This window comes from Platichthys flesus, chromosome 18, assembly GCF_949316205.1.
Source record: "Platichthys flesus chromosome 18, fPlaFle2.1, whole genome shotgun sequence".
In the NCBI taxonomy this organism is placed as follows: Eukaryota; Metazoa; Chordata; class Actinopteri; order Pleuronectiformes; family Pleuronectidae; genus Platichthys; species Platichthys flesus.
The window spans coordinates 14,888,688-14,916,093 of NC_084962.1; the positions used below are offsets into that span (position 1 = coordinate 14,888,688).

Sequence of the window (27,406 nt, forward strand, 5' to 3'; positions counted from 1 at the left end):
TGTATATAGTCTTTAATGTGACATTTGAACCGTGAAGATAACATGTTAATATATAATATAATAAGTGTTCATATAACTATATTAATACAATACTAACCAGCATAATGTAGAAAATAGAATAAGATGAAATAAAATCAAAATGAGACCTTGAAATATCCCCTAACAAATCCCTTTCATTTACATTTTAATATTAATTTAATTTAACGTCCTCTCTCGTTCTTCTCAGCAACTGGCCGCGGAGTGAGAGCTCCTGTCTGTGCTCGCAGCTGTGGAGGCGGCGCTGTGGTGCAGCGGCAGCCGCGCACAGACTCGATCTGTCCTGTGCGTTGAGAGGAGGACAATGGTGGACACGCCGAAGCGAGCTACTCACGTTTAAACCCGCAGCTCGTGCGTGTTTTTTTTGACCGAAGTCGCGCCAGAAGCAACCGGGCGCCACGGAGTCCACGAAGCGACCGCGTCTTGGTGAGTGTTTCTCCCGCGGAGTCAAGGCCCGAGATCCGCAGCCGAGAGCCCGCTACTTTCAGGAAAAGGAGCGCAGGGGAGGGGGTCATTTCCTTCACCGCCATTTTGTGATAACAAGGAGCCGAAAACAGAGCAAGGAGTCGCACGCTGCCAGGCGGGACATTAAGACACTGCCACCGGGTAACACTTTAGCTTCGGAACCGCCGTTTGTTCCCCCAACGGTTGCTATATGTTGTTAGCACTCGATGGCTAACGTTAGCGTGCTTATTTTCATAATCCTCCCAATCCTCCGCCGCTGCCCGTCTCCCTGGCTAACACCTCGGGCTCGACAGCTCTTTATAAGCGCTTATGTTGAAGTTAATTCACGTGTTCTTGCTGCTAACTTGGTGTCTGGCGTGTGTTTATCTGCAGAAGGGGGTTGGAAGCTGTATCTTATGTAGCATTTTAGCATTAGCTGTCACACCAGTGCGTTGTTGCTTAGAAGAAGAAGAAGCAGCAGATTAAACACAAGACATCAAAAATTGCGATTAACGATGTTTTTTCTGTCTTGTTTAATCCCCAGAGTCCACCATGACCAACGAGGAACCTCTACCCAAGAAGGTGGGAGTCTTTCTGCCTTCTGCTCCCGGATTTGTCACGTGTAATGAGCCATTTTATCTCCTAGAGTCGACCAGTCTCTAACCAGTCCCTGCTTTTGTATTTTCCTCACACAGGTTCGCCTCAGTGAATCTGACATGAAGACCCTGGCCAGAGAGGAGTTATGCACAAGGTAGGGTATCTGACCATTCTCTTGTTGTGAATTGAATTGTGGGAAAGCTCAAGTAAGAAGCAAATGCACATAAATCTTCTGCACCTTTTTTGTTTGTTTTAGGTGGAAACAGCATGAAGCCTATGTCCAGGTCCTGGAGGCGAAATATGCTGAGCTGTGTTGTAAGTAAACATTTGCGTCACACCTCATCTCTATATTTGCCTGTTTTTTTTGGGGGGGGGAGAAGGATTTCTCTTTTGACACGTTTGCTTTCTCTGCCCCTCTTCCACGTCTTAGCCAATGATGTCACCGGCCTGAAGGAGTCGGAGGAGAAGCTCAAGCAGCAGCAGGAGTCTGCACGCAGGGAGAACATCTTGGTCATGAGACTTGCCACCAAGGAGCAGGAGATGCAAGAGTGCACAGTATGTTTCTACTCTTCTTCTCTTTCAATGTTTTTGATATGACGGGGTGGAATTTGCTTTTGGGGTCCCCCCCACTATGAGTAGTTGTTGCCCTCAGCTCCTATTTGACTGACAGTTAGTGATGCTTTGGCCTTCATAATCCCCTTATGAATTATTAGTAGTGTGGAAGACGTGGCCACTTGTTAATACTAAGTGAAGTCCAGTTTCTCTGAGGCTGCATCCAACTATCACTTCCATTCTTTATGAATCATTTACACTATTAGTATTTTTACGTGTTGTCAAATTTTGTGTTAATTACTACTCCTGACAAACTCACACATTATCTTAAGCGTTGAATCTGCCGTCTCAGTCTGATCAATTAGAAGAAGCTGTCAAAAGTGACTTGTTTGTAAATACAAAGCGTAAACAACGGTTAACCAGTGTTGTGTCATAAATACAGAAACTTAAAATGGTAGTCATGTATCCTAATTGAAATTCTCCCCTACGAGGCACCTAATCAATTACCTGACATCCTTCGAGCTACGTAATATTCATTCATGGATCGTGGGGGGGCTTCCATAGTAGATCACCCTGTGGCTTTACAGCAGTAGGTGTCGTTCTTATAGGGCAGCTGAGGTGAGCACACACTGCTGGGTAGAGGTTGGAAAGATAGTACCTTGACGCCTGATAGGTATTTTCCTTTTAACCACTGAGCTATAACTAGTAAGAGATCGTCTGGGACTGAAGTGGTTGTTGACACGTTAGTTGCACCCTTTGCCCAGTGAAATGTTGAGGTTAAGATATGTATTTGTATAACTATGTCTCTGACGGGTGAGTTTTGGTTGACTTGTTGATTTGAATTTGTCAGCTCTGTGTTCAATCAAAATAAATGGCTGGGTATGTCCAAGAATGACATCGTACGACACTATTGCTACAAGTGTTGAACCTAGAAACAATTTTAAAATGATACCAAATCTGATTTTGGGTAAATTGCTAATGTCGCTCCATCGCACAACTTTCTAACACTTGTTTGTTTTATCCTGTAGACCCAGATCCAGTACCTCAAGCAAGTCCAACAACCGAGTGCGGCCCAACTGCGGTCATCCATGGTGGACCCAGCCATCAACTTGTTTTTCCTCAAAATGAAGGCTGAACTGGAACAGACTAAAGACAAACTGGAGCAGGCCCAAAATGAACTGAGTGCCTGGAAATTTACACCTGATAGGTAAAGACAATCAAAATAACCCCCCCCCCCTCCTTCAAACAAAAAAAGTCAAGACTTCCTCAAGCCCCTCACTCTCACTGCAGGCATGCAGGAACAATGGTGGGGGGGAGGCTGACACATGCTGTACTCACCACGAGACTCAGACTTTACAGAAAGCCAGTCACTGCAGAACAGAACTGTTTTTGTACTCTCGCACTGTGCCAGCTACATATCACATAACCTAACGTGAAAAGACAGAATGGTCAGGTGACACTTGTGTTTCAGCTCTCTCCCCTCGCATCCCCTCACCGTCCAAGGGCCCGAAGGAGTCCGGACTATTCCTGAAGAGGTGGTCACTCACTTCCCGCCATGGATATGCCCTCCCCGCCCCCGCAGCTCAAACCAGACAGTTCACATATTAAATAGGGGGGTTATGGTGGAGGTTGAGTCAGGCAGGGAGCATCCCTAGCCTTAAACAGCAATTGAACATTTTAAAGACAATCCCTATACTTGGTTTATAAAGACATTTAACCGTGGATTACACCACACACATACCTGCTAGTCTGCCTGAGAACCGTAAAGACTTTCTAGCCAGATTGCAGTAACATGAGGAAAGTTCTAGGCTTCTAAAAGTAAGACTTTGGGGGGGGGAAGAGCTGCTAGAAATGATGTTGAGACTGTGGTGGAGCCAGATCCTCGGTCCACAGGGGACTATGGTTCAGGCACGAGAGTCCAGTCGCCTAGGCCTCTGAACAGGGGCCCAGTCACGGTAGAGTCTATTTACATGTTTATTTTGTGACTTGTTTCTTTTTATTGATATTTATTTTTCTTTCTCTTGTTTCTCTCAAACACTTACCGCAGTGTGTGTGTGAATCAAGGTGTACAATTGGCTTTAATTGTTTACACTAAATGTAAAATTTGCACTTTATTTACAATTTAAGTTTGCTTTATTCTTTGGATGCACATTGAAACACACTGCTGTAGGTGAATGAGTCCCGTTTGAAGCTGTGAATGCAAATGTCTTTTAACCAGTCATGTTATGAGTTGATGAGAATGTATTGTATTTCTGTGTGTTTTTGTGATTGACCTCACAATTTCTCCCTCAGCCTTTTTCACTTATAGTTAGATTTCTTACCAGTGTCACAAATCTTTAGCCACTTTTTTCAAAATAAGAGCACACAGTGGAATCTCATACATTTTACAGTTTTTTAAACACTTATTTACACTCAGATCTTTCAGATTAGAGGTGGGAGTGTGTAAACAGCCTGTTGATACATATCTACCAAGCATCTTGGATAATAATAATGGTTTATAAGTACTAATTGTGGAGACAAGTTGTACAAGCAACTGACTAAAGATATGTGGTGCATGATTGCAAATTACAATCAGTAATGTACATATATGGATTTTAACAGGTTTAATAGAACCAGTTTAATGACTTCTGCTTTCAGATGGTGCAGCTGCTAAATTTTGCCATTATTGTTCATATTTCATCCCAGATGACTTCCATAGACATTTATAGGGGGCAGTTAACCATGGTTGTAAATTGTTTGCATCTCTCTTATGTGTAAATTTCAGCCACTTGATGACAGCTCCTTAAAGCTTAATCACAATTCTTAAAATTAGAATTAAGAGGCATGCTGAACTAAACAGAATGCTCTTATTTAAAGTGATGGTTGTGTATCTCCTATTTTGCTACACGTAGCCACAGGTCCTCTTTCAAATTACACTTGTAATATTTCATTCAGATATGATTCTGCTTGTGCTTCACCTTGGGTCATGTAGCGAGTCCACTTTTTTGCATTTCAGAACTTGATAGTAGCAGAATTGCTACTGGTTTCTTTTTAACATGTATACATAATGTAACAGGTGTTTTGGTTTATAGATGTGTGGGGTTAGGTTGCTTGTTTGGGTTTTGAGCCACATTGAGGACCTTAAATTATGACTATGAATAATAGCGCTTTTGATTCAGTCAGAAAAGGTCAGTTAAGACCATTCACAGTAAGTAATTAACATCTATTTGTATACATGTTCTGTGTGTTGGTAGCTGCTAATGATATATTGCATCGGAATCAGGTCAACATGGAAAACTGTTGTGACGAGAGTCATTAAGGTATGGTCCCTTTTGAAGGGTTTGTGCTGACTCTGCAAAGTGGGTCATACAGCTGAAGCGTATCAGATGCCATCTCTGCCTTGCGTGTTCGTCCATTGGTTCACTTTGTGATGTGAGACTTGTTTCCCTTACAGCCAAACGGGGAAGAAACTGATGGCCAAGTGTCGAATGCTGATTCAGGAAAATCAGGAGCTGGGCAGGCAGCTGTCCCAGGGACGCATTGCCCAGCTGGAAGCTGAGCTGGCCCTGCAGAAGAAGTACAGCGAGGAGCTCAAGAGCAGCCAAGACGGTGAGAACAAGAGCAACATCTGCATCTCATACCCTCATCGTTTTTCTTGTATTCTGATTTGCTATATTTGATTTTTGACTTGCATGCGTCTGTCGCTGATCTTGGTCAACCCCACAGAATTGAATGACTTCATCATCCAGCTTGACGAGGAGGTAGAAGGGATGCAAAGCACCATCCTGGTCCTGCAGCAGCAGTTAAAAGAGAGCCGACAGCAGCTGACTCACACTCAGGGTGCCGTGGCCGGACCCAGCAGGACTTCACCCGCTGCCTCCGGCTTATCCACTGAACCGTCCGCCCAGCCCGAGCAGGTGATCGTGCCCTCTGAAGTGGGCAAAGACTACGGGAGGGTCTCCAATGGACCAAGCAACGGCAACTCATCCCAGAGGAGTGAGACCACTACACCCAGCCTGTACCGGGAGGTGAGCAGCACAGAGGAAGACTTTCCCATGTCCCCCATGGTCTGCAGCCCCGGCGAAGCTGAGACCAAACTGTCCAACCACTCAGAGGAGGCATCAGGGAATCAGACTGCTGCGGGGAGAGTTGGAGGACCTGTGGGTTTCGGGAGCCAGCTGAGTGCAGGGTACGAGAGCGTGGACTCTCCGACAGGCAGCGAGACATCATTGACTCAGCACTCCAATGACACAGACTCCACCACCGACCCCCACGAGGACAAGGCTGCCGTGGTGACCAAGGGCACGAGGACTACAGGGTCACGGCACACCCAGAACGGCCTGGACTCCAGCACGAGCGACAATGCCGTTTTGTAATGTACGTTGACATGTACCTGTCTTTTCCTTTTTAAAATTTCTTTTTATACAATATACAAACAAGGCAACAAATGCATAGTCTGTAACACAGCGCTGCTGTCCAAGACATTTTGTTTTCACCCTCTGCCCCTTTGCCTATCGTGATGCCTCTGTCACATTTGTGTTGCTAAACGGGGGATATAATGGGACAGGGTTAATGTTAGATTTGAATTGCGTGGGTGTATGATTTAAAACTAGTTCCTTTCTCTCTGCTGTTTATTTGAGCACGTCTGCTGTTCTTGTTTGAGCTCTTCACACTGAAATCAGGCATCTGGTGTTGTAACTCATCGTCAAAAGTCAGTAAAATCACTTAATTACGGTAGCTTCGCAGTATTCAAGGTCATTTTTAGATGTTGGCCTGTGTTCTTTTCTTTTTTTTAATACAGTTTTAATTTTTCATTGACAAAAAAAAGTTCTGTTGAAAAATTCAGTTGAATTGTGAGTAGTTTATATGCGATGTTCATATTATTCTGACTTCAGTCCTTTTCATGTACTGACCAAATACCAATAAAGATTTTTAATACAGTGGAGTGAAAGCCATTATTACCAGTAACTATCACCAAATGCAGTAGAATGAAAACTTGGCGGTACTTTATAAAGACATATAAGCTGCTATCTTAGCTGAAGATTACAAATGAAAAAGGGTTTGTGTGAAAACCAGCAGCCTGAGCTACTTGCTTTTAAACAAAAGTAATTATTGGAAGTAATTAACATTTACTGCAACCAAAGAACTATGAAAGATTATATAAAAAAAAAAAAGGTTTTCACCATGGCCTTCATAGAGATGAATCTCAAATAAATACATGTCGTGTAAAATGAAAGCAAACTTTTTTTTTAAGAGAAATCCAGTGTAACAGCAGCATAAGAGGATCAGAGTAATATACAGGAACAGTCGAAAAAATTGTGCAATACTGATAGGAAGTAAGATTGTTGTTTTCTGATGCTACAGGAAATGTGGTACTTGTGAAATAAATATTTTTTGTTGTACATTAGTTTGTAAAAATAAAATCAAGCATGAATCCGCAAAAGTGACATAAAACGAACAATAACGCAGCTTCAAGAATGTGGTCTGTCTATGATTATTGTAACATTTTAAATTTGGAAATTTGGTCATAACCAAGAACTTCATAGAAAGCAACAGAAGGGAGTAAGTCCTCAAAACATGACAAAGATCACAGTACTAAAGGACACCTTTGTTTATAATTGGGAAGAGGAACAGTGACAAAAGTAACTATTGGGTTAAAAAAAAACACAGCGCATGTAACCTATCAATGATTGTAACGAAGCAGAAACACGAAGCTTCCAGGATCAAGTAACGAAGCAGAAACACGAAGCTTCCAGGATCAAGTGCAGAAAGATCTGATAGGGGTTTGGGGAATAGGAGACATCAGGAAGACAACTTTTTAAAACACACCAGGCCTAGAGGTAGAATTTAAGGGAAATGTTATGGCATGTAATACACTCTTGTACAGTAGGTGGCGGTACGCACCTATAGATGTTTGCGATCAGCCAGCAAAGCGAGAGAAGAAGAAGAAGACCGTATCAACACAGCTCAGTCAGAGGACGGATCAATCACAACCACCGACACCACCAGCTGCAGCAGCGACTTCAACCAGCGGCTCTCACCTCCAACCAGCCTCCTGCCAACATGAACCCTGATCCCGTGGTCATCGTCTCCGCCGCCCGGACACCCATCGGTACCGTATTCATTCATAATGACAGAAGCATCACTTCCTGATTCATGCGATCCTCTTGTAGCTCGTTGCTCATCAAGCAGCGCCGGTAATTCATTATTTCCGAGACGAAAACGTCTCCTCGTGTTTACTTGAGTCCGCAAGATCCGCTTTTAGTTAAATTTCTCTTTTTCCAATTAACTTAAGTGGCTGAAGTGCGGCTGAGCTCTGATTGGTTCTCGCTCGTGTCCAGAGTATTCTCTGGCTGTTGATTGGCTGGCTGGTCATAGTGCCACGGCGCACGAGCCTCCTGTCATTGGCTGACTATTAGAAAACCACAGTCACAGTAGCAGACTCAAGTAGTTATTCCTCTTTCAAAGTAGTTTGGAATCGTATTTATGGAATAATCAAATGGTAAAAAAGGATTACAAATTATTATATAAATATTAAGCAGAAATACACAATAAAAGGGTTTCTGTGTATAAGTGTAAAGAGCTGCACAGTGTTAAAATAGATGATGATAAAATGCAAAGAAATGAGATTAAATAAATGCAAATGTTCACAGAGAATATTCCCAAACATGTAAATTAGATCTGCTGAGTCATAGCTGTGCAAATGATAAGACTTTACCACCTGATGTGTATCGTGTACTGTCTGTAATCTGACACACCTGTTTCTTAATGAAGGCAAATATTAATATATAGAGATCTCACTCAACCTGCTTTACAGGATTAAAGAAGCAGGAACAAGCACAGATATGAAGCATAAAAACAGTATTAAATATAAACACAATTGTTTAGACCATTTCTTTCAGTGAAGTCAGATTATACATGTAGATAATCACTAATTGGCCAAAGAAACTACATATTTTTAAGATAATACTCTTAATTTATTTCCCCTTGTATAACATTGCTCATTATGTGCTCATGTTACCATATATCTCCCCACTCAGGGTCTTTGAGCGGCTCCCTGTCCTCGGTGCCTGTGCACGACTTGTGTTCAGTGGTGATCAAAGACGTTCTGACGCGGGCCGGAGTGAAGCCGGAGGAGGTCTCTGAGGTTATCATGGGACACGTCCTAACTGCAGGTAGATAAAAGGTCACATGTCGTGTTATCATTTGTGTTGAGTAATGTCACCTTTGACCGCATTTTTTTTTAACATAACTTTTCAATCATTGACTTCAGGTCAAGGTCAGAATCCGGCGCGTCAGGCCAGCGTTGGGGCCGGTATCCCGTACCCTGTCCCGGCATGGAGCTGTCAGATGGTGTGTGGCTCTGGGCTGAAGTCTGTGTGTCTGGGAGTTCAGTCCATCCAGACCGGAGACTCCACTGTGGTGGTGGCAGGAGGCATGGAGAGCATGAGCAGGGTAAGTTCCCAGACAAAAACTGTCAGGGTGTGATATGAAGTTGGTGATGGATAAGGCTGCAGGGTCTGGGATATGGAGGTAATGTGTGATTTACATAGAATATTGACAGTTTACAAGCACCAGAATCCAAAATTAGACATCAACTAATGTTTTATACTTTTTGTACTTGATTTTTAGCTTGGTCGGAATTTGAATTCTTTGGGTTTTCAAATGTTGGTTGTGAAAAAAGTATTCTTAGGATGTCTGTATTAAGAAGTTCAGTGTGAAATCGGCAATAGTATTTAAAAAAGCAAAAAACGAATGAGTCAGCCTTGGGTCTAAAGGTCTGTTCCGTTTCCTTCACCTTCTCAGGCTCCTCACACACTGCACATGCGAGCAGGGGTGAAGATGGGTGATGCTTCCCTGCAGGACTCGATATTGGCCGACGGGCTGACGGACGCCTTTCACAGCTACCACATGGGCGTCACAGGTCTGGATTTGTGTGGTATTTCCAACACAGCAGCCAGTGGTCTCTGTTTTATGTTGACATCGGGATAATATGTATTGATTCTGTTTCATCAGCGGAGAACGTGGCCAAGCAGTGGGCCGTCAGTCGAGAGGAGCAGGACCGGTTTGCTGTCCAGTCCCAGAACAAAGCCGAGGCTGCACAGAAAGCGGGACATTTTGATCAGGAGATTGTCCCCGTCATGGTGCCGTCCAGAAAAGGTTTATTTATATTCGTTTGTATTCATAATTAAAGTTATACTTATAGCCCATCAGCCCTGAGCCCTGAGTCATGGAGGTACGGGGGCAATAACTCTGTGTCGGCTCACACTTAATAAATGTCTGAATTATTAAAGGCACTTATTGTCTCTCGCGTGCCCCAGGAGTTTGATAAGTGACTGTTTAACATCTCAAACATTTATTTAGGTGCTTATAAAACATCTGCCGGCTTTAATTCTCTCCCACACAGTAAAACCTGGCCTATTATACAAATCAAACAGAGGCGTAGAATCACAAGGTCTCAACGAGCCTTAATAATGTAACCGTGGAAATCACTGTGCTTCCGCTTTAGGTCCAGTGGAGGTGAAGGTGGACGAGTTTCCTCGCCACGGCAGCAACATGGACGCCATGTCCAAGCTCAGACCCTGTTTCATCAAGGACAGCAGTGGCACCGTCACCGCTGGAAACGCCTCAGGTTTGAGTTGGAGCTTGTGAACCATGATTTACATTGAGATGTCTGGGCTGAAGAGGAAGGAATTCATAATTGACGATAAGATCATTATTGCTGTAGGTATAAATGACGGAGCAGCAGCGACCGTCCTAATGCGCCAATCGGAGGCTGAGAGGCGTGGCATCAAACCAATGGCCAGAATTGCATCGTGGGCTCAAGCTGGTCTCGAGCCGTCCATTATGGGAACTGGGCCGATACCGGCCATCAGGAAAGCGGTGAGAAGTTGGTGGCACTTGAATGTAAAACCAGACTAGACGATGATTATCTGTTCCTAATATTTATCCCTCATCATGTTGTGACAGGTTGAGAAGGCAGGCTGGCAGCTGGACCAGGTCGACTTGTACGAGATCAACGAGGCGTTCGCTGCTCAGTCCATCGCTGTGGTCAAAGAGCTCGGCCTGAATGTTGACAAGGTATTTACCTCAGCCAAGGATGTTGTTCTCGTCTGTGGCTTGTACATTTGATGACGCAAAAACTACGTGATTTGTGGAAGATGACCTCAGGAAGAATCCACTAAAGATTGGTGAAGATCTGGATCAGATCAAGTAAAACAATCTTAATCAAAAACTTGATCTAGTGAATTAAAATGATTCATAGTTTCTTCTCTCGTGTCTCTCTTGCGTTAATCTACACATGGCATCACTGAAATTACAGTCAAATCCCTTCTTCCATTCCTCAGGTGAATGTGAACGGCGGCGCCATTTCTCTGGGCCACCCCATCGGCATGTCTGGCTGCAGGGTGCTGGTGACGCTGCTGCACGCGCTGCAGAGGACCGGAGGACAGAAGGGAGTGGTGTCCCTCTGCATCGGAGGGGGGATGGGCATCGCCATGTGTGTGGAGAGGGTCTGAGGGGAATATTTAACGCTGCTATATGGAACGCACTTTTCTCTCATCTTATATTTAAAAAGGACAAAGGGAACATTCATTGTTTACACTACAGGGCAAAGGGTTGTGGTTTACCTGGGTTCTTCCGTTCACTGTACTAAAGGCAGATGTGATGAATATGTTGCAATGATAGATCGTCAAGCTCACCGTGAATTTTTATTCTCAGTTTTCAGCTGTGAAACTAACTAAGGCGTTTTCAGTTATTAACGCTACAACTAAGACAAACTGTAAAGACGAAGATTAAGATCCTTATGATTAGCAAACATGGTATTTTCTATGTAAAGCCTTATTTAATTTTTAACCTGTAATTTATTGATTATCTTGATAAGTTAATAGATTTAGCTTGCTCTGAAACACCTAGTAAACATTCCAGTATCTTAAACCCTCTTCCTCTGATCAATTGTGCATCAGTCTTAAGTCAGTCAAGTGCCATAAGGATAAGTGCACCAGCCTTTTAACCTAGTGCTTCCTGTACATAACCAGATGTTTGTCTCTTGTCATCTAGCTGTTAAACATGAATAAAAAAAATGAAAAACAAGTCAAATTATTTTACACCAGTGCAAAGTAATCACAACAACTTGAATTAACAAATCAGTGGTAATTTACAACCATTGAAGCTTTATTGAGTGTCCAAAAACAAATCACTTAACAGTTCCTCTGGGAACGAGCGCAGAGAGACAACAGTAAACAGGCAAAGTGCACGGCCTACACTAGAGCTACAGCCATGAAGCGCTCCTTATGTATAAATACAGGTGTTGAACTTATCAGGACCAATCGCACCCTCTTCAACCATCCAGAGATCCCGATTGCATGGCTTCCTGGTACGACTGCCCGCCCTCCTTCTGCTCTGGGAACAGTTTGATGAGGTCATCAATACGGAGGATGGTGATGGCGGCCTCAGTGGCAAACTTGAGGCTCTTTGTCTTGACCATGGTTGGCTCGTACACGCCAGCCTGACGGTTGTCTCTCGGCTTTCCGTTCACCAGGTCCAGTCCGATCCTATAGGACACATAGCATTAAATAGGTCATCTAAAACTGCCACTTAAGTTACAAATGGATGATGGGGGCTGAAACTAAATTATTTTACACTCCATTACTCAAAGATATTCATTTTACCATCATAGGTCTTTAAAAAAGGGCAAATATTCACATTTTTGGCTTAAACTACATAAAATAATTTAATTATTTAGTTGTTGATTAACCCAAAGTATTAATCTAGGTCCACTTGGCAATCTTACTTTCCAGCTGCTACGAGCATAAGTAAATAAATGCTATTGTCACAGGATAGACTCCGAGTAGATCAAAGTAGATACGGTTATTCTGTGATCTTTCCAGAAAATGAAAACTATTTAAAAAGGGGAAATTCTTAAACACACTTTACTGTGTCACAAAATACTCACCACTTCAGATTCTTGCGTTCAGGGTTAACTTGAGCCTCGTTGTGGAAAGCGCGAAGCTTGGCCACCAGATCAGTGGAGTCCTGTGCTGCGTTCACAGCCAGCGTCTTAGGGATGACGAGGAGAGAGCGAGCAAACTCAGCAATGGCCAACTGCTCCCGAGAACCCTGAAGAAACAAAGCTGATGAGTTAAAATTCAGCTCAGATAGTTTACCTGCTAACAACTGAACAAAGTAAGCAGGTTTTTTATCTCAGCATATACTGAGAGCTCACCATGCTGGTAGCATAGTTCTCAAGGTAGATTGAAAGAGCTGCCTCCACAGCGCCTCCTCCTGGTACTACAGACTTGGACTCCAGAACCCTCTTGACCACGCAGAGAGCATCGTGCAGAGAGCGCTCCATCTCGTCACACATGAAGTCATTGGCCCCGCGCAAGATGATGGAGGCTGATGTGCGTGCTTTGGTACTGAGGAGTAAAAGTTAGAGGGGAAAACAGAAGCAGCAGTTAATTCACCAGGTTTTCCCATCTGCTTCCAGAGCTACAGTTGAGGTGCACTTGTTAGAACTGGTTCTCTCGACATTGCTCAACAGTTCAGTGGTACTCTTTACCATCAAATGTTACAGAAGCAAAGAGATTCAAGTAGTCGCAATTCTCACTTCTTGACCAGGATGAGCTCATCGTCACAGATACGCTCCTGCACAACCTCCTCAGCCTGGCCGAGCATCGTGGCCTCGAACGTCTCCTCGCCCTCCAGGTTGGTCAGGGATGGGCAGACAGTAGCTGAGAATGGAAATAACTAAGTATTCAATATCACAACACGACTAACAGTAAAAAAGACAAATCACATGCTGAGATACAGAGCCCAATAGTTTAAAAACCACAAAACAAAGACACTGTATGCTCTCCTCTCACCTCCTGTGGCCTTGGCGATGCGTTTGAGGTCCTTCTTGAGGACCCTCCTCACTGCCATGGCTCCTACATCCACAAAGTACTTGAGGCACATGTCATCGATGCCACCTGTGGTCAGTACAACATTGGCACCTGCTGCCAAGATCTTCTGGATCCTCTCCTTGGTGATGTCAGATTCCCTGAAGCAACAAAACATATTTTATGTGTCATCATTGATGTTTAAATATCAGACAGAACAACATATGTACCGTTAATCTTTGTAATATTTGTGCAGATTTTCCAAAACAATTAAATCTTGATTTATTGTACACATGGAAAAAAGGTAGTGCAGAAAATGTGTCCCGACCACAAGTCGTCCAACAGCTCAGAGAGAAGCTGCTGCCTTGACTCGTGGCTGAGTATGTTTTCTCCCACGCGTATCACTGTGTAAACTATTGAGTCAGTATCACAGCAAATTTAAATGGGAAGATTTTGATTGATGTGTGTGAGAAGGCAAAACATTAAAATGTCACATGGCCAACCTTTGTCTGATCTGGTCAAGCTTCTCTGGGTCGCTGATAATGACTTGGACTCCCATCTTCATTTTGGTTTTCTGAAGACTGAAGTCCAGGCAAGCAATCTTAGCGTTAACAATGCGCTTTACCATGCCTTTGGAAAAAACAGAAAACAGCATGTTTAATGAGAGATTACCACAGAGCAATCATATTTGACTTAGTCACACAAATCAATCAAGTACTTAATCACAAATAGCCTCATTTAAGGTTAACATTCAACTGTCTGGCTAGAAAAGAGGTGCCCCAGTAGACAAACTACTGTGACTATTCTTTTCAAAACCAATTTGCTTTCTCCCACGCGTATCGCTGCATACACCATGACAAGACATAGCAGTAAATTTAAATGGGAGTTTGACCAGCTGCAATTATGTATGAACCATTACAAAATGAGGCTTTGGAAAAGAAATCACAACTTAAGTAGCATTTGTGAATGTAAGCTGATGACAAACTCACTTTGTGAGCCAACGGTGCAGTTCACAGCATATCCATTGACCAAGAAGCTCTCTTTCTGGCTGCGGCCGTGGGCTTTCAACACATTAACAGAGTTGATGGGGTATTTAGCCACACCCCTGCCGTCCACAAACTTCACAGCCAGGGCAGCATCCACCACAATGTTGGCAAAGAAGTCTGAATCACTGATGGCTCAGAAGTCAAGGTACATACACAGAAAAGAGAAACTTACATGCAAGAAAATCCTTGTGAAATTAGGAAAAAAAAGTAGTACCAGAGTCCTGACAAAACATTTCAACCCTGCCTCATTAAGACAAAAGGATACACTCCAATGATTTTAGAAGACATAGAGGTCTTGGCTGCATTGATTAGACACTCTCTGCCCAGTTCATCTGTCCCAATAGTGAGGTTCTCATTGATGTAGCGCACTGCCTCCCTTGAAAGTGGGGTGAAAAAACATGTCAGATACACCTTAACAGATCCAACGTACCATGCAAATCAATGAGCAGATGCAAGAGCGGGGCTAAACGTTAGCATCTTACTTGCAAGCCAGACGGTATCCACTGATGACTGACGTCGGGTGGATCCTCTGCTTCACCAGCTCATCGGCACTCTTGAGCAGCTCTGCGGCAAGAATCACCTGAAGGAATGCACGTGAATCACGAATCATAATCAGTCTCACAGGACTTAACAAGGTTGGACATCCTCTGCCCTTAACCCTCAACAAGAGTAACGGTTTGGGTCATCACATCATCAATAATTGTCTATGTCACGCTGTGATTTCAATCTGTGCCATCTGTGTTTCGTAAGGGTTGGCAGAAATGAGGCTGCACGACCCGTTCAGACACTGACGGACAGTTCCTCTTTCCTGTTAGCATAGCCACACATCCGTAAGGTAAGCAGATGTACGGTACTAAAACAGGATTATAACTTTTTTCACAGCACTCATGGCATGTTTCCAGCCAGAAATAAGTCAAACTGGACAAAGCAACACTCATTCTCCCTGATCTGAAGCAGCCTTTTAAGCAGGGGTCTGTATGAGTGATGGGAGCAGCTGTTGCCCCTCAGCTTACCACAGACGTGGTCCCATCTCCGACCTCCTTGTCCTGCAGCTCGGCCAGTTCACACAGGACCTTGGCGGCTGGGTGCTCCACCTCCAGCAGCTTCAGGATGGTGGCTCCGTCGTTGGTGATGGTCACGTCCTGTCAATAAAAACAACACCCTTTATTTGAAATGTCTGATCATTTCAAACAATCAATTTCATATCGATTCAGGATATTGAATGTTACCCCGATGTCGTCCACCAACATCTTGTCGAGCCCGACGGGTCCCAGGGAGCTCTTGACGATGTTGGCGATGGAGGATGCGGCCATGACTGGGGAGAAAATAAGGATGCTAATAGTAGCTTGTGCAGATTTTAAACACAAACACTACTTCCTGCTGCAAGTTTAACTTCATGCAACACTGCTGCTGCAGCTGAAATGTCCTGTCAATTTATTGAGTGGGGCGCACAGACAGGCACCACACCTTCAGACCATGACGGTGTTTTTCAATCTGGCCCATTAGCATAGCCGTTCATTCATGGAGCTGCGAATGAAAGGTACAAACACGGGCGCGTCAACATGCAATTGCTGCCGTTAGCATCATGAGCTAACTGTATATATCCCCATGGACGATTAAAAGAGGATTGAGTAAAAGAAAGAGTCACTCCTCGTTAGCATTAGCATTAGCCACACGTGTGTCGCATGCAGTGAATGAATCGGGGGGTTTATCTGCAGCCTGTTCGGACGCGGGCGGAGAAGATGTCCGCTTTTTACCAAACGGTGAGAAGAGAAGTAGAAGAACTCACCATTCTGCGTGCGAATGGACTCGCCGCTTGTCCTCTGGCCGAGCACATTTAACGGACCTTCTAACATCGACATCTTGGAAGCACCACAGAAGCCGAGAAGAAAGGAAGCGGCGCGGTGCACTATGGGTGAGCCGGCGTTAACCGGAAGGTTCGAGAAGGAAAAAAAACGAGGAACTATTAAGTGTTGACGCGTCGGATGATTACGTGAAGGTCGAGTTTACATGTGTTAATGAAGTTTTCTTTAATCAGCTGCTTTGAAGAATCAGAAAATAACTTTTTGTCAGGTTTTACTTTAAGACTACATCTCCCAGCATGCAACCAAACCACCGCGCCACTCCCGTCTTCTTCGTGCTTCTGTGACTGGTCTGTGTAGATTGAGGTTGTTGGTCAGAGCGCCCTCTGCTGCACATTTCGATTTGATTTGTTTCTTTATTTATTTCGAAAAATGTTATATAGATGAAGAAACAAAACAAAGAAAGAACAAATAAATAAGAGAAAATAAAAATTAACTTTAAAAAAAGGTTCAGGGAGATGCATCAACAATTCAATGAATCACATTTCAAAATGACTACACTGATTTGTGAAAAATGAATACATTACATGTTTTGTATACATATTGTATTCATATGTAGTATCTCAAATGTTTAATTTAGATATTTATATTAGTTCACCAGAGATTATTGGAATTTTCAGACTGAGCAAGAGGTTACAGTTCGATTGGTTCCATCTACGAGTTTGTACGACATTGGTAAGTGTAGGTTAGAGCTAGGGTGACAGTTAGGGTTAGGGTTGCAATTAGGGTTAGGGTTAGGGTTAATAGCACATAGGCGAAGGAGGTATTCTTGAATAACTTTTTTTCTGAAGGTGGTAGAAACTTGGAAAGTGGTTTCATCTAAAGTCCATTACTGAGTATGCAACATCTAAGGCCTTTTGTGCTTTATTAAACACTCGTACATACATATGCATGTGTTGTCTTTGTCCTGCCTCATCAGGTCAGGTTGATCCCTCCCATAGTTGCATAATGTCGTCTCTCTGCTTGTTAGTGAGGAGTGTGGCCAGTAGACAAGGAAAAGGGAGGAGGAACCTTCGTGGTTCTAAGCAGGTAATGAATGATGTTTCCCTTCTGTCATCTTAAATGTCTTTGCATCCCCGCTATCTCCTCTTCTGTTTTAGCTGTCTCTCAACACGTCCACACAAACGTGCGCACACATTCACACAGGCCTGCTGCTGTCTGTGTTTGTTTATGTGTGTCTTCCAGTGCACACACATCATTAATACTCCATAACCTATTATTTGACACTGCTGTAGTCATCATTCTTCAGCCATAGACTTTCCCCTCGTAGCAATTATAATACACACCACATTCATCTACTTAGTTTGCATGTTAGCGCACTCGAATTTAATAATAAGCACAAAACACAAAGAGTGTTAGAGGTCGATCGAGACGTAGTTTGGCAGATACGTTGGCAAAGACTAGGATATTAGACAAGCTGATATTTTGACATGATGGTGTGAGATCAAGTGATTAGAATCCACCAGGGAACCACGGATATCACCGTGACAATGTACTGTGGGTAACTATGTGTTTGGCCTTAAAGAGAAGGGACTTATGTTCACTTGAGTAAACTGGACCTGTGTTACTGGAGTTACTGGGAGCTCTGCAGTGCACATGTGCAGTAGATCAGTACAGGAAACATCCAGTTGGTATTGCAGCTTGTTGGACGTAAATGAGTGATGCTTCCCAGTATAAGCTGAGACATCTGTATAGAATTGTGTTCAAAGACATCACAGATGTTATGCAACGTTCCATTAGGCCACCGTATAACCCGCGTTGATAGCATTCCAGCTGCGAGTGTTGGAAACTGTCTGTTTTCATTGTACTCTTTGAAATGACAGTAAATCAATCTATATTAATATATATATAGCAAAAATAATAGTCACCAACACCAAGCAATATGTGGAAACATGATGGTTACAGCATTATAAGATTAAGATTAAGATGCATTTATTAAGTCCCAAACACATGCACAGACATGCAAAGGCACACTCATGCAGGTAGGGAAATTTAATCTCTGCTTTTGACCCATCTGGTGCAGGACACACAGAGCAGTGAGCGACCATGTACGCCGCTCGGGGAGCAGATGTTGGGGGAGTTAGGTGCCTTGCTCAGGGGCACTAGACAGGGTAGGGAGACTCTTGGATTTTTGAGCAGATCAATCCAGGTTCGTCTTTTGTTGTCTCTCTGTGGAGTCGAACCAGAGACGAACCAGAGACCTTCTCTGCCCATAGTCCAAGTTTCTGCCACTAGACCACCGCCTCTATAATTGGACATTATATAAACTCATATCTTATATGAATTTTATGAGAAAATTGTATCTAGTCTAAAATGGTAATCTATTAAAATACTTATCAAACCTCTACAACTATACTTTTCAGGCTGATATGTTTGTGTCTCGGTTTTTCTTGGGAATGCTTCACAGTTCATAATGTGCTGCTTTTCCCCATTTTCAGTGATTTCATGTCTGAGTAAAAACCACCAGCAACATAAAGATACGTTTAATTTGAGTTTATTACCTCCAATACATTGTTGTGTTGAGCAATGACAACTAGGCAGTTAAAAAAATACAGTACATTTAACTTAAACATTAAAGCATTATAAAGCATACCTATGCCATACAAGAATAACTTTCCTAAAATGTACATCTTTACAAAGTGTTCACAAATAAAACAAATAAAAAGACAGAAAAGTGCAAAAAAGAGTCAATGACAACTGACAATCCTCACCAGTGACAGAGGACAAAAATGTACAAAAAGAGAGAAAAAACTAAAATCATTCTTCATATTCTTAACCTGTGTTTGATGCACTTTTCCTGATATGAACAGTCATTTTCCATGGGAATTGTGTGTGTGTGTGTGTGTGTGTGTGTGTGTGATTTTGAACTTGTAATTAAGCAGTGCGTGGTAGAAAGTTAAATATCCATTTCTGAAAATATTCACAGTATCTGATTCTAATTTTGTGAGTGCCCATAAATGACCATAAAACTGTCTTTTATAATAAATATATTTCACTTTAATTTACAACTTGTCTGTGGTTTGAAGTAATTGTGGTAAAGGGCGGTGACATTGTGATGCTTTCAAATGAAACGGGCCACATTGAGTGACCTTTGTGAAGAAAAAACATTTTGAGGGGAGAGAAAACGATTGTGTTGTGTGGACCCGGCTGCCGACTAGCTCATTGAGTGGATGCAGTATCAGTAGTGTGACAGTAGGGGGTCCCCCACAAGGTAAACAAAGAGTTGACTACCCATTTGAAAACAAATACACCCAATATACAGTACTGTAGTTTTTTTTATTTTTGAACAAACACCCTTTTAATGTTCTCCTTCGTGGTCCTGCTTGAAAATAAATGTGAAAATAAGCATGATTTTATAAAAACAAAAATCAACCATATGTTGAGACATGATGACGCCCCCCAGTGACGATTAAACATGAAAACATCTCTGTATTTTGTTCAGAATAAATATGGAGTCCTACGATTTCTTATCGCTGATCTAAAATATCAACATCTCCTGATTTTAAAGCACGATACCCTATTGATGACACAGGTAGGTAGAGTGAAATGAGCTCAAATAGACTTATCGATCTAAGGCTAGTTATACTTAACTTATTGAATCTTGTGATAGCCAATGGGTTTTCTTTACAGCTGCATCGATTGGTTGCTAAAAAGCTGTTAAACAAACTAGCCCGAGGAGCAAATGTAAAGCAGCTTGTTAAGAACCGTTTGGTAGAGTAAGTACGTTCCAATTAAACACTAGGCGCTGCCGCGATTCGTCTCTCCTCTACAGGTCGAACTAGAAAAGGCAGTTAAAATAAACTTAAGAGTAAATTGACAAGGGACTCCTGACGCGGGGAGTCAAATATCCGCAGAAAACAAATTTCTGATGCTTCTACTCCTTTTGAGATGTGGGGCGCAGTAAAGATCCAGTCTTCTACGTGTGGAAACAGATGTCCTGACTTCCTGTATCTGTACAACAGTTTATTCCTGCAGAATATGACTCCAGTTTCCTCTAAGAGTCTCTAAAAACATTAAGAACCCATCCAGTTGTACTGAATGCCTGTACAATCCCCTGGTTGTGTCTTTATACCTCATCCCCACCAGATCACTGCTCTTTGAAACATACAGGAGACGACTGTTTTAAGGTGGAAGTGCTAAGGCGGCTCGCATGCATGCTCTGATGAGGCTTTAATGATGTCTTTTACTTTGAAGCCCTGTATGAGTATAGGTATATTCACAGATGTTTGGTACAAACACGAATAAAATCGCTTCTTATCTAGACATTTGTTTCATTTTTTAAAGTGTATTTGTTTGTGACTATGATGTTAGATTATACAGGGCCTTCAATGCAAAGCAGCAGCGCCCCCTTTTCTGTTTCTATACGCTGTATGTTGATATATAGATTTGGCTTTAGTAACTTTGTAGCTTCAGGCAAAACTACTGGAGCTCAGACAGCGGAACTTCTCCCTCAGGGACTGCACGATGTTGGGTTGGTTCTGCTGCGGCTCGCTCCACAGGTATTTCTCCAGCTGCTCCCGGTCCAGAGACCTCAGCAGGTCGCAGGAGCGCACCGGCGTGCACGGCAGACTCTGGGACTGCGCGAGGCCACGACTCTGATAAGAGAGAGCGGCCGACCTGTCGTGCTCCGGCTCGCCCTCGTCCTCCGAGCGGATCTCCACGTAGTCATCGTCGTCTTCCCCATTGTCCTTGAAGTTGTCCAGGTAGTTCTGGGTGGCGGTGAGCATGCTCAGCGCGGACGCCCGGTTCAAGACGACCACCTGCTGGCCGTCATGTAAGGTGAGGTCCGACTGGCCCTGGGTGGACCACTCTGGGAGGCTGCTCTGGCGGCCAGCCCGGCCCAGACTCGGGCCATGGAGTCGGTCTGTGGATCGAGCCACAGTGGGTCTGTTACATACGAGTCCAGACTGGTCGTTCTTCTCCTGCTCCTGGCTACTTAGCGAGCAGGCCGACTGACAATGAGCAGGTGAGGAAGGCTTCGAAGAGGGTAAAGACGGTGCATTAAAGGACGGATGTCTCTTAATGGAACTGTACACGTGCTCCTCCTTCTCGCTCGGTGGCGACATGCACGAACTCCACCTCTGGGAAGGTGGGGTGGTTGGTGTGGGAGGGAGAGTCTTGAGGGAGGGGATGGAGCAGGCGGAGGTCAGTCTGCGCTGTGGGGTGGAAGAGGCTCGAGCGTCCCCCACCTCGCCCACCGAGGAGACAAAGCTGGCCAGCTCTCCGTTGCTGTATGTGGAGTGGAGCCAGTCTGACTCCAGGGAGGTCTCGGGCATGGATGGGGAGGACGACAGCCCTGGATGGGGGTGGTGAGCGGAGGTCTGACCAGAAGGACTTGGAGGATCCTTGAACATTACCTGGTCGTAGAGCTGTGAGTACTCTGCTATCCTTGCGCCTGAAGATAGAAAACAGAAAAAGCGTAAGTGTGTTTTTTGCCATTTGGGGGGGGGGGGGGAGCAGAAACAAGCTGTGAACACAACACTGACTTAGTAACACCTCAGCATATGGTAGCTTTATACAAATCCAGCATCACACAGTCGTATACATATTTGATTATAGCTCTCAAATTAGTTCAGTCATAAAAATAACCATATCCAATAATTTCCCTGAAGTGTGGAGGTATAAAGATAGAAAGGAGAGCACTTCCATCATAGAGGGTTAGTCAGATCAATAATTCTGAGTTGTGACTAGTGATACTAGTTGTTTAAATTTACCTATGGCTGCGCCCCCTTGTTTCTTCTCCTCTAATATTGCTGCCAGGTCCTTCTGCTTCTTCTCAGCTCTGGACCGACCACAGGCGTCTCCAGGGTCCATGCTCCTCATGCGCAGCAGCTGATTGGCCTTCTTGATCTTCTGGCTGTACTGCCGCGCCATCAGGAACACCTTGTTCTTTGACTCCACGGCGAAGTCAACGGACTCGCCCAGCAGGAGCGAGGAGGAGGCCAGGGGGTGGTCCAGACCCGTCAGCTCCCCTGGGAACAAACTGTGGAGGTCCTTGAGGGGGTTCTCCCTCTGAGGAGCGCTTCGCTGAGGGAGCTCCACCAGGTCGTCGTCCTCCAGGCGGAAGCTGCCGCTGCTGAGGCGAGCCAGCCGGTTACGGATGCTCTTCACAGAGCCTGGGGGGGGCTCTGGGGTCACAGGGAAGGGATCGGGACCAGGGCTGTGGTGTTCTTCTTCGGTGGTACCTTCACTTTGAAGATCGGGGAGGTTGATGACTGGAATGGTGAATGATGGTGTGGAGGTGATGGGTGGGGGTTTAGACTGATGTGTGGGGGGACTCTTGGTTGGTGGGCTGGCTGCCAGGACACTAATTACAGGGGGGTTCTTTTTCGGGGTGCTTTTAACTGACGAAGCTTTAGTGGGAGATTCGCTGGAGCTTACTGGGAAGGCAGCAGGAAGCCGATCAGCTTTCTTTTCATTGTTCTTGATGTAGTTCTCTAAGTCGTTCCAGATCTCGTCGACCCGCTCTGACATCTTATCCCCTTTCTGTGAGCGCTGGGAGAAGGTCTCAGACGCAGACGAGGAGGAATAATCTGGCTCGGAGGAACCCGGTACAGGATGGGAGGTGTCTGGTCCTTCATCCTCTCCAAAGTGGAGGCTCTCCTCGGACACAAACCCTCTGAGACTTTCCGTCAGGTCCTGTTCAGAGGCCAGCAGACTGTCCCTCTCCTGTTGGAGTTTAGTGCCTTCATTCGTTCCCCTTATCTCAGATGACGGCGGCTCCCTGAAACAGATGGTGTCGTAGATGTTCTCCTCCACTATCTTGAGCTCACATGTCCCTGACGGCCTCCCCTCCTGCGTGGAGGACCTGTTGCTCTCTGAAGAACTCTTTGGTTCAATCACAGGCACTGTGATCCCTGAAACGTCATTTACTGGCCTCGCTGCCGGGCACTGGGGACTCTTTGCATCTGTGGACGTCTCCTTCCATGACTGGCTTTCCTCTGGGTCTCTCCTGACCAGGCCCATGCTCTTCAGATCCTCGTAGCTGATGTTGTCATAGACATTTTCAATATCGTCTATTGTCAGCTGCTCGGCTGAGGATGATCCAGAGATATCATTACTTGACGATTCAGTGTGGATTACTTCCAGGTTGCTGTGACCGGCCTGGTCGTCTTCAGGGCTCTGTCGGGCTTCCGTAGCCTTCTCCCCCGCACTGCTGGCCCTCCGCAGGACTCTGCTCCCATTGGGCGGAGGGTCGACGTGGACCGCGGGCACCTGCTCGACGTGCCAGCTGCAGGGACGAGCCGTCCTGGGCGACGAGGCGGCGTCGGTCCTCTCCGAGGGCGCCTCCGGCTCTGGTGCACTGGGCTCGGTGGGGACAAACATCTGGTAAATGTCCTCATCCTCGTCATCAGGCTGCATGGTCCTCTGGCGGGTGGGGAACATGGCCCGACGAGCCCGATGGTCGGCCCAGATGTTCCTCACTGAGTTATCACTCTCTGTGACTACGACAGAGGGAACGGGGGAGTCCGGGGGTTCCTCTGTGACCCGAGGCGTCCTGAGGAGAGGCGGGTGGTGACTCCCCTCCCTCACCAGTGTTTCTCTTGCTCTCTGAAGGACAGAAGATAGAAGAAGTTGTTGTCATTGAGGTTGAGGAATCTTAAAATCCTCCCCATGGCAGTCGTTTCATTTACCATGGTTAATTTGTGGTTAGTACCTGTAAGTCTGAAGGGCTCATGTTGAAGGTTTTCCACTGTTCTATACTGTCGACAGACGCCTGAGGGTTCAGCCTCTTCTTGCTGCTTTTGCCAGGGACTCTCAGCCTCTTTCCACCTCCCTGGATGCAAAGTTTCACCATCAACAACATGTTTGAAGGTGTAACTGACAAATTGATGCAAGAAGGTAATGAATATAATTCATTTTTTGCAACTTTGAACTCACCAGACCACTGTCGTCCTCGTCGTCAGCGTCCTGCGGATGTGGCTCCTCCCCTTCCTCCCGATCACTGTGGTCGTAGTGATCGCCGGGATCCAGGGATTCTTGCGATTGGTTGATGAGGCTGCGGCTGCGACCGATTGTGCCCAGAGCCAGCTGGGACACCGGGGAGAGCAGGGTGGCCCCCAGACTGGTTCTCTGAGGAGGAGACCCGTCACAGGAGTTTGAGCACAATTGTTTGTATTCACGCTCCTTAAACCTTGAAATGTTCATCATCCCCAGTTGTCACTCACCTTTTCACCGTCCGTGTTTGCAGCGTTCTGCTTGGCATTCTTCAGTAATTTGGACAGAGGTTCTGGACACAGATAAATACATTTAAAGTGAATTCTTGCAGTTGAATAATGCAAAGTGTGTGCTCTCTAAAGTTCTGTAAAAATCTCACCTTTCCTGCGTCCTCTTCGGGGAGTGGGACCCTCCTTGGTTTGAGGGGAATCCTTCTTGTCACCATCCGGGCTGTAATGAAACCCAGGATGATCTGGAGAGAAGAAGGAAAAGATGTCACACAAACAGTAAATAATGTTGTATTAAAATATTATATGATGTATTTTATGAACGTAAATTTAATTAACTGGCACTTACGCATTGCGTCCATTTCCAAAATGGCTTGCTTGGCCTAGAATAGAAAATTGAAATGAGGTTGAGTTCAACAGGTCAAATTAGGGACAAACATATGATCTGACACTAGGTGGCGCCACAACACAAATTTAAACGTTTCTCAGTGACCTTCAGCATGGGAAATAAATCCTTTAGTTTCCACAGATGAGAGATGTGATTGCGTTTGAGTGAAAGTAAATGCGAAAGAAATCGGAGCACATCGAAAGAGAAGTGAAGAAAAAGCAGAGGTTAGAAAAGATGGAAAAGGGAGAAGTGGGCGAGAGGGGAGTGACGTTTTCAACACACCCCACTCAAAGTCTGTTTACGCCGTCAGCGAACAAAGAGAGAGCTGTCAGGGGAAGAGGTGCTTCGTACCTTCGCAGGGATTTTGGCAGGATGGTTTTCAAGTATGAGTCTCTTCAGGTGTAAGATCCACATGCGCTTGTCTTGTTGAGATCTGGCCTGAGGGCGTCAAACATCACAGGGAAGATAATATCAGACATGCACTTTAAAAAGCAGGTGAGAGAAGGGTTGGGATAAGCCCTTAAATATTTTGGAACAGCTCTTTCTTGCATCACACACACATTATCTTTTCTTTTTCAACGCTTGCCCACAGCGGCTGGGTAACAACAATGGCCACCATTAGCCTCTGAGCACTCGACGTGTCTGAGCAGCTCGGCGACTTGGAGCCTGGGACTCTCGACAAAATAATCAAACACCTGCAAATTACCGTCACACTTTCTGACCGCGTTCTTGCACAAAGCCGCTGGTGGCTACAGTTTTAAACGTGTAATTAACGCTCACAAAAGCGGCTCTCAGACATGCACTTGAACTCCAGATAATCTCCTGACATTCTGCAGAGCGGCTTGATGTGTGAATTGCAAATGTGCAAGTGAGTTTTTCCCTGGTCAGCCCCCTTGTGAAAACTCTGAAAACTGTACGAATGAGCACATTAGAGAAAACAGCAGTAGATCCTCTGCAGGATTCTTTGTCTGGAGAAGGCCCGTACCCCATTCTGCGGACATCATCCGGAGTTCATGCCTGAGAACCGCTAAAGTGTCCTTTTCTGTGATGAATGTGTTTTCCTACCTGGACTGTATGCTGCAGTTTGGGGTTCTTGTAGTGGAACACACTGAAGCTCAGTGGTTCCTTTGGAATGATTTCCACCAGCATCAGGTTGCAACACTGCAAAGCAGAAATGGGACGTTATGTAAAGAATACTGTTGCTGTGCACGTATGTTTGTGTGTTTAGCGTGTCTTTTTAGACGTGTAGTGTTTCATGACTGACCAGGATGTGAGCCTTGTACGTGAAGCTTTCTTCCCGCTTCTTGGTGATCAGCAGCAGCTTGTCGAACAGGAAGAGCGTTCTCTCGTTCTTGGCTCGCTGCAGACGAAACGTTCCTTCGAGAACCAGCTCTCCGTAGCCGATCAGATCGGGGCCCTTCCAGTTGGTCAGCTGGCTCTGGATTTCCTGTGGCGAGCACACAGAGTTAAATAATTTAGTTTATTCTATAACAAATAGGAAAAGCAATTGCGCAAAGCTGTAAAGAATGGAAGAGTTAAAAATATCTAGTGGCGGAAAAATGTATGTTTGACTTACAGTATATAAAAAGTAAGATTAAGGGATTTGGTGCAGTAAAAAACTAAATATGAAAATAAGATATTGAAAGAAAAAGATGCAGAAAATGTGTGTCCAAGTGTTTTAAGATATTTAAATAAATCATAAATGAATATAAATCACAGAAAAGCCGTGATAAAAAGGTATTTTTTGAGAAAGTAAGACGGGAGAAATAGAAACAAACTTTAATAAAAGTAAAAACAATACAGACTTATAAATTACAAAAAGTTAAAGCTTCTGTCAATATCAATCATTTTGTATCCAGACACTGAACCCTACCACGCAAACATTCCTGCATTCATTCTGGCTCCCAGCTGATAAAAGAATCAAGCTTCCCTTTTATGTGTCCCCCCCGCCCCCCTTATGCAAGGCCACCAATAGCCCAGTGGAAAACACAGTGACTTAAGTAAGACGTGGGGAGGATCAGAGCTTTGGCCGATTCAAACCCAGAGATCACATAACTGTCCCGTGCAACAATAAAAGAAATGGCTCCTGGGAAAGAAAAATCGGGCCGTGTCTGTTTCAGCCATAGAGGAATAATGAGAGTCAAGCCAAGCGTGTGTGGTTTTGTCCTGTGTGTACGTGTTTGTCGTACCTGCAGCCTGACGGCGTGCTCGTGCTTCCTCTTCATGTCGTTGATGTGCCAGGCCACTCGCTGCATGGTGTCAATGGCTTCCTGCACAACCTCGTAGGTCTCGGTGTCCTTCTCCATGTGGTTGGCTATCTCCTGCACAGGCAACACGCACACACACACATCGCTGGGAGTTAGCACTTTGACACGTGCACGCATGAACACTTGAAGTGTGTGTGTGTTTTTCTGCACAGAGAAACAATAATGCAAGCACATACACAGGAACATACTGA

At 44.7% G+C, this 27,406-nt stretch overlaps 4 protein-coding genes across 7 annotated transcripts in view; 2 read left to right on the forward strand and 2 right to left on the reverse strand.

The window, feature by feature from the left end:
- The first annotated feature begins 289 nt into the window (after window positions 1-289).
- On the forward strand, window positions 290-6,548 carry wtap (WT1 associated protein). 2 transcript variants are annotated; one of them, XM_062411073.1, is made up of 8 exons: window positions 290-462; window positions 1,025-1,062; window positions 1,176-1,231; window positions 1,334-1,392; window positions 1,508-1,632; window positions 2,658-2,836; window positions 5,063-5,217; window positions 5,335-6,548. In XM_062411073.1, exons 2-8 carry the CDS (start codon window positions 1,033-1,035, stop codon window positions 5,982-5,984), a joined length of 1,254 nt encoding a protein of 417 aa, XP_062267057.1. In that variant the 5' UTR covers window positions 290-462; window positions 1,025-1,032; the 3' UTR covers window positions 5,985-6,548. The 2 variants fall into 2 exon arrangements, with proteins under 2 accessions (XP_062267057.1, XP_062267058.1); XM_062411074.1 differs by lacking the exon at window positions 290-462 and adding an exon at window positions 515-642.
- Window positions 6,549-7,561: 1,013 nt separating this feature from the next.
- On the forward strand, window positions 7,562-11,700 carry acat2 (acetyl-CoA acetyltransferase 2). The gene is made up of 9 exons (XM_062411076.1): window positions 7,562-7,720; window positions 8,649-8,783; window positions 8,882-9,063; window positions 9,415-9,532; window positions 9,625-9,768; window positions 10,118-10,240; window positions 10,337-10,491; window positions 10,579-10,689; window positions 10,956-11,700. The coding sequence occupies exons 1-9, from the start codon at window positions 7,672-7,674 to the stop codon at window positions 11,124-11,126; spliced, it is 1,188 nt and encodes a 395-aa protein (XP_062267060.1). The 5' UTR covers window positions 7,562-7,671; the 3' UTR covers window positions 11,127-11,700.
- A 60-nt stretch (window positions 11,701-11,760) lies between these two features.
- Window positions 11,761-16,475, reverse strand: tcp1 (t-complex 1). The gene is made up of 12 exons (XM_062411075.1): window positions 16,323-16,475; window positions 15,763-15,848; window positions 15,547-15,675; window positions 15,016-15,113; window positions 14,799-14,909; window positions 14,477-14,658; window positions 13,991-14,117; window positions 13,473-13,648; window positions 13,217-13,340; window positions 12,833-13,025; window positions 12,563-12,726; window positions 11,761-12,161 (listed from the first exon to the last, which is right to left on the reverse strand). The coding sequence occupies exons 1-12, from the start codon at window positions 16,393-16,395 to the stop codon at window positions 11,948-11,950; spliced, it is 1,677 nt and encodes a 558-aa protein (XP_062267059.1). The 5' UTR covers window positions 16,396-16,475; the 3' UTR covers window positions 11,761-11,947.
- A 2,398-nt stretch (window positions 16,476-18,873) lies between these two features.
- Window positions 18,874-27,406, reverse strand: part of LOC133973310 (pleckstrin homology domain-containing family G member 1) — a 58,808-nt gene continuing 50,275 nt past the window's right edge. For all 3 annotated transcript variants that reach the window (XM_062411077.1, XM_062411079.1, XM_062411078.1), the window contains exons 7-17: window positions 27,138-27,269; window positions 26,213-26,395; window positions 26,014-26,109; window positions 25,300-25,386; window positions 24,910-24,943; window positions 24,713-24,805; window positions 24,564-24,625; window positions 24,277-24,468; window positions 24,053-24,172; window positions 22,110-23,946; window positions 18,874-21,790 (exon numbers count right to left, since the gene is read on the reverse strand). In XM_062411077.1, coding sequence (XP_062267061.1) covers window positions 20,805-21,790; window positions 22,110-23,946; window positions 24,053-24,172; window positions 24,277-24,468; window positions 24,564-24,625; window positions 24,713-24,805; window positions 24,910-24,943; window positions 25,300-25,386; window positions 26,014-26,109; window positions 26,213-26,395; window positions 27,138-27,269 — 3,822 coding nt within the window. In that variant the 3' untranslated portion in view covers window positions 18,874-20,804. The remainder of the gene's footprint in view (window positions 21,791-22,109; window positions 23,947-24,052; window positions 24,173-24,276; window positions 24,469-24,563; window positions 24,626-24,712; window positions 24,806-24,909; window positions 24,944-25,299; window positions 25,387-26,013; window positions 26,110-26,212; window positions 26,396-27,137; window positions 27,270-27,406) is intronic.

What these genes read in the sequence shown, in the direction of transcription:
- tcp1 (XM_062411075.1), bottom strand. Translation starts at nt 16,395, where the DNA reads ATGTCGATGTTAGAAGGTCCGTTAAATGTGCTCGGCCAGAGGACAAGC. An exon ending in GTCCATTCGCACGCAGAATG is followed by an intron (nt 15,849 to 16,322) that starts GTGAGTTCTTCT and finishes TTTTCTCCCCAG; the next exon opens with TCATGGCCGCATCCTCCATC. An exon ending in CTTGACCAGATCAGACAAAG is followed by an intron (nt 13,649 to 13,990) that starts GTTGGCCATGTG and finishes TTGTTGCTTCAG; the next exon opens with GGAATCTGACATCACCAAGG.
- acat2 (XM_062411076.1), top strand. Translation starts at nt 7,672, where the DNA reads ATGAACCCTGATCCCGTGGTCATCGTCTCCGCCGCCCGGACACCCATC. An exon ending in CATGGTGCCGTCCAGAAAAG is followed by an intron (nt 9,769 to 10,117) that starts GTTTATTTATAT and finishes CTTCCGCTTTAG; the next exon opens with GTCCAGTGGAGGTGAAGGTG. An exon ending in TACCGGCCATCAGGAAAGCG is followed by an intron (nt 10,492 to 10,578) that starts GTGAGAAGTTGG and finishes ATGTTGTGACAG; the next exon opens with GTTGAGAAGGCAGGCTGGCA.
- wtap (XM_062411073.1), top strand. Translation starts at nt 1,033, where the DNA reads ATGACCAACGAGGAACCTCTACCCAAGAAG. An exon ending in AGAGAGGAGTTATGCACAAG is followed by an intron (nt 1,232 to 1,333) that starts GTAGGGTATCTG and finishes TGTTTGTTTTAG; the next exon opens with GTGGAAACAGCATGAAGCCT. An exon ending in TGGAAATTTACACCTGATAG is followed by an intron (nt 2,837 to 5,062) that starts GTAAAGACAATC and finishes TTTCCCTTACAG; the next exon opens with CCAAACGGGGAAGAAACTGA.